General features: G+C 36.3%; 1 protein-coding gene across 2 annotated transcripts in view; it reads right to left on the bottom strand.

Moving 5' to 3' along the window:
• Kras (KRAS proto-oncogene, GTPase) overlaps positions 1 to 8,565 on the bottom strand; it is a 37,967-nt gene extending 29,402 nt beyond the window's left edge. Inside the window, exons 1-2 of one of the 2 annotated variants that reach the window (XM_010615225.3) lie at positions 8,301 to 8,565; positions 5,217 to 5,338 (exon numbers count right to left, since the gene is read on the bottom strand). In XM_010615225.3, the coding sequence (XP_010613527.1) occupies positions 5,217 to 5,327 (111 nt within the window). In that variant the 5' untranslated portion in view covers positions 5,328 to 5,338; positions 8,301 to 8,565. The remainder of the gene's footprint in view (positions 1 to 5,216; positions 5,339 to 8,300) is intronic. The other variant, XM_010615234.3, reaches the window with a different exon arrangement.
• Between the last annotated feature and the right edge of the window lie 107 nt (positions 8,566 to 8,672).

The raw sequence follows: 8,672 nt of genomic DNA on the forward strand, positions 1-8,672 counted from the left end.
AAAAAAAAAAAAAAAAAAAAAAAAAAAAAAAATGTTTTTTAAGTCTTCTGAGTCAGGGTCTTGCTGTGTAGTCAGTCTAGACTGGTCTTGAACTCACTATGTTGACCAGGCAGGCCTCGAACTCACAGAAATCCTTTAGCCTCAGCCTCCTGAGTGCTTGGATTAACAGTCCTGCACCACTATGACTTGCCATAAAAACATTTTTTTACCTTTCACTTATTTCCATTATCAATTTATATTTATACATTTCTAAAGCTTCATTTATAAAATTCCAATGTAAAATATTTCCAATAATTTTTTTTTTTTTGGTACCAGGGATCGAACTCGGGTCCTTGCACTTGCAAGGTTAGGTGGCAGAACCACTGAACTAAATCCCTGGCCCTATTTCCAATAAATTTTAACATTCAAAACTAAGCACTCAGTAAATATGTATTCTTAAATTGACCTACATATATAACCTGAATTTTGGGCGTATCCTAAAAGGTAGATGCTCCACAACTAATCTATGAGCCTAGGGAAATCTGCAGAATGTGAACTTTCATAATTTGCCATCTTTGAATAAGCCTTTTCTAACATACCCTGTAATGTCCTGCAAGGTTTACACTCTAAATTAGCTATGGAGAACACGCAAAGACATTCAGAGATGCTACAGCTTTTGGTCCCTCTGACAAAATAAAGTCAATCAATGTTACCAATAGAACCATTCTATGTTCACTTACACTACCATTTCCTTTCTTAATTAAATATACAGTATTCACCTACCAGGGATGGAACTCAGGTCTTCACACTTGTGAGGCAGGCGGTGGAACCAATGAGCTAAATTCCCGGCCTCATCTACTTTTGTAATGAGGAAGGCCTGATTAGTCCAATTTCTTTGCAGCAATATTAGCAGGGTGAAATTAGTACTTTAAACTTTAAAAAAATTATTTAAAATATGACTTTTAAATAAAATTGACATATTTACAAACTGATGTAACTACAGGTTATAACCATAGGTGAAAATAAGGAAACTATTTAAACAGGATTTCATTGTTACTTATTACAAAAGCAAACAAGTTACCAGCAGAGGGCACTCACAAAAGGGGGGAAAGAGCTGACCATAGCCTTGAAGAGCAATGCACTTAGAAAACTGCTGTGCATATCTTACTTTAAAAACAGAATGTTTTAGTAGAACACTAGAGAAAGCTAACATAATTTATATTGGTTTACAAAAGGTAAAGCTTAAGTCTACATAATCTTTGAAAACTAATATAAAACTTACCTTAGAGGCATGAATTTGGCAACTTAAAGAGATATTTAAAGATACATGTCACACAAACCAGATTTCATTCTCAGAACTATTAACCTTTTGGGCCAGATACTTCTTTGGTAGGAAGCTGTCCTGTGCACAGTAGCAAGTTTAGCTGCATTACAGGTCTCTACACTATTGATTGTACCAGCAGCCCTCCCTCACCAAGTCTGGATAACCACAAATGCCCCCAGATGTTGCCACATGTTCCCTGAAGGACAAGGCACAAGCCCATTCCTCACTGGTAAGTACTGACATAAAAATCAGAAAAATAATAGCTTGTAACATTACACAGGCTTTTCTTACACTGCTCTTCTATATTGGTTTAATGTTAGACTTTTTTCACTGTACAATCTAAATTATTTTGCAAGCAGAATGAATTTTACATTTAACATGGAAAAACAAAGTAGAAAAACGATGAACCTCAGTAAATATCCCCAGCTCAAAACACTAATGATGAAACAAATGGGTCCAATTATGAATTCACTTTCCTTACTAAGAAACTGTTTCATCAAAGGGCATACATAATATAGTACTTGAACAGAATTACAAATGCCACCTTAACAAAAGCATACAGATTTCAAAAGAACTGGAGCTGAGAAAAAGTATTTCTTGCTGTATTTTTATGAGCATATTATGTACAATATATACTCATTATATTTTTGCTAACTTGATCTCTACAGCTACTTGTATAGTCTTTTGAGAATAAATTTTTTTCCTTACACTAAGTTCTACTTTGGGAAAACCCATTTCAAAGGTTATGTTTTTATAACATGTGATCTCCATACTATAAAAACATATTTCCAGCCAACTTGCTATGAGCTTTTAATAAATTTGCCCCAGTACCAAGTTATGTCATTACTTTTTGAAACACTATGGTGGACTTAATCAAAGATAAAATCTTCAGAAGTCTAGGTGATTGTCATGAGCATATCTTTAATTATAAACATGCTCCGTGTATTACTAGTAATTCTTGTTTTTGTTTTTGTTTTTGAGACAGGGTCTAGCTTGTAGGTCAAGTTGGCATGGGACTCGTTACATAGCCCATGTTGGCATGCAACTCACAGTGATCCTCCTGAGTGCTGGGACTACAGGTGTGCACCACCACACCAGGCCATGCCTGTCTAATTCTACACTGTATCTCTGCTATTAGTGAGATACATTTTGGTATACTGATAAATCTTAATTGGTCTACATTAGTATTTTTTAGTTTGAAAAACCTGCTAATTTTTCACTTAAGTAATCAAGCTATGGTAGAAATTTCACTTAACCTCCTTTCAGCAAGTTTAAATTCAAATCCCCCCACTTACTAGGTATCCTTAGAAAAGTCAGAACTCTCAGTGGCCATTTTTATCTATAAAATGTAAGACATAATGACTGTCCTCCTTATCTATTCATAGTGTAATTCATTACAAATACTAAGTCACTAGAAAATATGGCATTACTTGGTATATATCTTTAAAAATTTCTCTTCCATTCTTTCACATTTCTTTGGGGTTACGAGACACTCACTAAGTAGTCTAGGCAGGTTGGCCTCCCAAGTGCTGGGATTACAAGCATGAGCCACCAAACCCAGCTACCCATTTTCTTTTAAAGTAGAAAAACTGACAAGAATCCCAAATATGAAATGTCTACAGCCTTTCTATTTTTCTTTCCAACCACATTATTTGCCAATCAGAACCTAATAGCAGCAGTGAAATCTTGTCCTTAATCTTTTTTACAATAACAGAATTGACACTTTTAGTCAATCGATCCTATTAAACTGTTAAATTCTCTTGCCTTTCTTAGAATTGAACAATTCCATGAACTAACTTAGGTGTCAGATTTCTAAGAGTATCATGTAACTTGGGAGATAAATAATAATCTCACATACCTGTCTGTAGGTAGCTAAGCTATACAAGGAAATGTCAGACTCAAAGCTCACAGGCAACAGCGCTTCCCTGAATCCACTCTGGATTAGCAGAAACCATGATCAGAGTTATGAGTTTAAGTTTATAATCATTTTCTACCTTCCCCACAAACAATGAATTGACTCTTAGCTTTGTTTATTCAGGAATTAGGCTGCATTTTAACAATTTTGAGTGCAAAGTTTCCTAACCTATTTCATCACATTCATGCATTCATGAACTCATGTTACAGCATTCATATAATACTCATGACCTCTGATAGGAAACAGAGCATTATGGAATTTCTCATCATCAGGGAAGATGAAGGAAAGATCTGCTAAAATCATCTTCCAAATCCCAGGAAAACTTACATGCTTAATCTGCATTCTATTAAGTTTTCTTTACACCTGATTAAAATGACAAGAATATGCCAAGTAAGCTTGGATTTGGAATACAGATCAAAATGGGTAAACTATTCTTTCTTCCTCAAAGAAAAAGTTAAAACTATAGTATAGCACAGAACTATCAGAATTAAATGTGGTATGCACAGACTTTTACACAGGAGGTGGACTTTAGATTGTTCCCTTTTACTAATGCAAATTCTTAAACTTGGAAACAAAATAAAAGTTTATTTAAATCAAAGATTTACAAATAGACATTATTTCTTCTTTTTTTTTTGTACTACCAAAAGTATCTGACATATCCTTATGAACAGTAATCTAACCAATCCACGAAGTTCTAAAGTGCATATTTCCCCGAGGCCACGCACGCCTTGGAATCCATCTCAATGCAAAGTGTTTCTCCAAGACATTACACAGGACAGACCTTAACAGGACATTTCTGACCTGTCCTAGATTCCATAGCTTGGAACTTAGTTCTTAGAAAGATCTGGGAAATTCTTCAGAACAGATTTTTTAAATTGGTAGGCAAGAATAAAAATAATGGGATTAGGTTAACAAAACCTGGGGTAAACAGGCCTAAGAAATAATCTAAGAATATACGGCTGTTTCATATAAAAGGTGATATATTTATTTCTGATAAAATTTAACATGAAGATTTAGATTATTCATAAAATATGCCAATAATTACCGTCTGAAAATGACCTAACAAGACAGTTACAGATTCTTTGGGATTCAATAAGTCCTGATCATTTTGGGATAATTTGAGTCAAGTGTTGCCAGATGCAGTAGAAAATCTACCTGACTTCTCAAGATCTCTTCCAGAACTTTATTGTACCAATTTGTTCTTGGCTTTTATTTAGACTTCGCTAATTTTCATAATACTAACATTCTAAAAATACAGTAATCTTGAAAATCTTATTAATCAAACTGTATTTAAAAGAAAAAGAAACACTTTTTTAACTAAATTAAAAAGGATCACAAGATATAGGTAAGGACTATAGTACTTTTATATAATCACATCTTAGGCAAAAAATGAGATTTTAAAAATGCATCAGGTAACTACAGGTTCTCCATTACTTCAAAGCTAAGGAGAAAATACCATGTTTAAACAACAGCCAACCAAAAAATGATTACACTTCACCAGTACATTCAATCTAACTTCTACATGTGACATCAAATTTCAAACAAACCCATGAAACAAAAGCTTTTATAAAACTTTCAAATACCATTGGGTGTGGTGGAGCATGCCGGTTATCCCAGCACTTGGGAGGCTGAGGCAGGAGGATCACTGGGAGTTCAAGGCCAGCTTGAGCTACACAGTGAGTCCAGGGCCAGCCTGAACTACACAGTAAGACCATGTCTCAAAAACAAAAACGAAATAATAAAAATTTTGAAATACTGTCCCAATCCAAACACATATACTGTTAAGAGTGAACAGCATTCTCCTGAAAGAAGCAGGGCTCCCCACATCTACAGTTACATGTAACTTCAGTCTTGAAACTCAAGGACATTTCAGGTAACTCAGTAACTTCCCCTAGAATTACTCACTAAAAAGAACTCAGGAAAATGATCAGAGAAACCTTTTTTTGACACCCAAGAATGGTCCTGTACAAGTAAAATGTATATTAAAACAAGATTTACCTCTATTGTAGGATCATATTCATCCACAAAGTGATTCTGAATTAGCTGTATCGTCAAGGCACTCTTGCCTACGCCACCAGCTCCAACTACCACAAGTTTATATTCGGTCATTTTCAGCAGGCCTTATAACAAAAATAATGAAAATGTTACTCAATTAGAACAGGTACCACACGAGGTCAATACACTATCAAATATTCTAATACCTTTTGACAGAAATTCCTCTTTACCTGGAAAACTGTGAGGTATGCTGAAATTCTATGATGAAAACCTCAGTTGACTACAGGTGTATGTACTGCAATGAATTGTACTTCATTTACAAACTCCCTCATCAACATTTAAGAAAAAATACACAGAGAACACAGTCCTTTTATATTATACTCAGGTTATTCTATCTACTAGTTTTCTGCAGCAGCTAATGGCTCTCAAAGGAATATGTTGTGACTTCACTCAGTACAACAGTCTCCCACAGTGCTTTATACCCTACAGACACATCGACACAAACTTGTTGACAGCTATCCCCACTCCTATTCTTGCAGTATTCTTAGTTGATTCAGGCTTTTAAGAGTTGCAAGTAGATATGTTAAGAGTATCTTTGGTGGAGCTATTTTTTTTTTTTTTTTGAAAGAGGGTCTCATTATGTATTCAGGCTGGCTTTGAACTCATCATGTAGCCCAAGCTGGCCTCAAACTTGCAGCAGTCCTCTTCCTCAGCCTCGCGAGTGATGGAGTTACAGGCACGCACTAGCATGCCCGACTGGAAAACTTTTTAAAAACATCATCATAGTTCTTCTGGATAGGTAGCAAGAACTACATGGGGGTCTAGGATCAAAGTTGGACTATATCAAAGAGAAATAAATTGCCTGCGGGGAAAAACAAAAGAACTCAGAAACCTTTGAGAATTTTTAATTAACTATAAATTTAGGTGATTTGTTCATCAGTCACAATATATATTCCTATATTTGTGCTGCTAAATAGCCCTATGTACAAAAAAAAAAATTTAGTGATTAAAAACTACTTTTGGTAAGGAAAAATTTTGAAGATATAAGTGCGCATTTCTGAGTAATCCACCTGACTTGCTTCTAATACATCATTGCCCTACAAGTGCAATAAATATTGACAAATTATAGTTAACAATCATGAGAAAATAAAATCTGATAATTTAGTCAGCTACTTAAAACTATTCTGAAGTAAAATGAACATATTTAATTTTATTCTTTTCCTTCGTGTAACATAATAATTACAAATAAGGAGCAAAAACGCAGAAAGAATGACACACCCTCTGATCTGGAATAAGTAGCTCCAGATTGATGAATGTGTGTATACTGCAAAATATACTAAACTCATGAAGCATTTTTTTTTTAGGAAAAAATAAAGATTAATTTGTTCCGATGCACTAACCTCCTCACCTTACCCCCGAGCTGCCCCAGAAACAGCACAGCAGACTAGAAAACTATTGTATCACAGACCTGCAGTATGGCTCCTTAGCCTGCTCAGTCCCATCCACCCTCAGGCATTGCTTGTCTGGGGCCACAGTGAAGGCCACTGCAACGGTATCTTACCCTGTTTGGTACTTTTTATTCCAAATATAGGCCACAGCAAATGGAGATGATAAGAATGGAGATGAGAAGAATCACATGAAAATATGTCCTTTCGCTCCCTGGGGGCCTTGCCCCGCCCCTAAAAGAACACTTTGAAAAGCTTGTAACAGCAATTGAGGAACCTCTTCAGGAGTTCCAAAAGGTCAAAACTGTTTTCATAATAATATTAGATGTTCTTTAGCTTTTTCACTATCATTTTTTCACAAGTGTCTGGTAGAGTTTTTCAGACTGTGTGATCACAATAGATTGAACGCAGTCGCAGATATGACAATACAGATGCCTGCTATAAATGCATATAACTAAACAGATTTGTTAAAGTGCGAAACACTGCCACCCTTCTAATTATTTATTTATTTAAAAATTTATTCACATTATCAAATAATTAGCTTATTATTTCTATTTCTAAAGGAATGAATACTATTATAAAATTCCTTTTTCTAATATGGTACACACTGATAAGACCCTACACAAATCAAACATTTCTGAGACCTCAATAGTTTTTAAGAATGTAAAGGAGTCCTAAAGACCAAAATGTCTGCTAGCATAGGACATACTGTAGACAAACGCTGTATTGGCGTTTAGTTACATGCACATGTAGTCAGAGACGCACACCTTCTGGTCTACTGATTTACACAATGGTTGTTGCTTGGGGGGGCAGATATTTTTCAATCAGGATATTTTTAAAATTTTTACATTTATTTTTATTAAACCAAGTAATATTTAAATCTACTACAAGGAACTGGATTCCAAAGAAGTCTCGAAGAAAGGGTTACTTTCATCAACAGTCACAAAAGGTAATAAGGAGTTCAACTGGGACTAGCATCCAACAATTTTGATAATGGAAAAAAATTCAATTTTGTTATAAAACTCAATAACCATTTACCATCTCTTTGGGTCAAAAACGCTTGTGGATGGCTGCAGTCTCAAAGTAAACACTGACATCAAGCATATCTGATGTCTATAGGAGTCAGCATTTTGGACCTTAGTCACTTAAAAGTGCTACCATTCATATGGTTAATTGTGAGATGATTATTAGGAAGACACTTTTCCTTTATGATTTTTAGGTGATTTTCCATTACAAGTATAACATATACAATGAGTGAATTAGAGAACATCTTTGTGTTTTGAATCCCTTGCTTTGCTGGGTATCAAGGCTTATCAAGGCTGGCTTAAGACTGGCTGTAACACGCACAGGTCTAAGAGCATTCTTTTCATATGGTTAGCTATCTGACGGCTACAATTCACTCCTTTTCAAAGTCAAATTTAAAAATCGTGTGAGTGCTGTTTTAGGATAGGATATGAACAATTCTGTAAGGACGAAGGTAATACAGAAGAGATGGGGGGAAAGGACCAGAAAAGGAAAATTAAACTTCAGACTATTTTAACTACTGCTATCTGCATTTGACTATAGGAGAAAAAAAACCCTTGCTTCTTTCTGCTCTTTGGGTTTTTATTCCTGTGTTTTAACTTGACAAAGCAAAACAGACCTTCTGGGATTAACTTTTTCCTTTTCACGGCAGGTCACAGGCTTTACGTGTAGGGTGTTGGCCACCTGTTCTTCCACCACCATCTCTACCTCCACCTCCTCCTTTGTGGCCACAGCAATGTCACAGCTCACTCCAGGGGGGAGGGGAGCAGTCAGGAACTCGGCGGCAGATGCGTTTCTCCCCCCAAACACAGTAACCTCGGCCGGGGTCTCGAGGCGCCGCTGGACGCTGTGCCCGCAGCGTGACCTCCCCTCTGACCCGCGCGTCCACCTCCAGCCGGGAAGGACCACTGCGCGTCCGGCCCGCGCTCCAGGGAGAAGTTTACACCCGGTCCCAGGGATGCTGGATGCAGCGGGGCGGGCAGGGGCCGGG

Source organism: Fukomys damarensis, unplaced genomic scaffold (assembly GCF_012274545.1).
Source record: "Fukomys damarensis isolate Sample0158 unplaced genomic scaffold, DMR_v1.0_HiC HiC_scaffold_19, whole genome shotgun sequence".
Classification (NCBI taxonomy): Eukaryota; Metazoa; Chordata; class Mammalia; order Rodentia; family Bathyergidae; genus Fukomys; species Fukomys damarensis.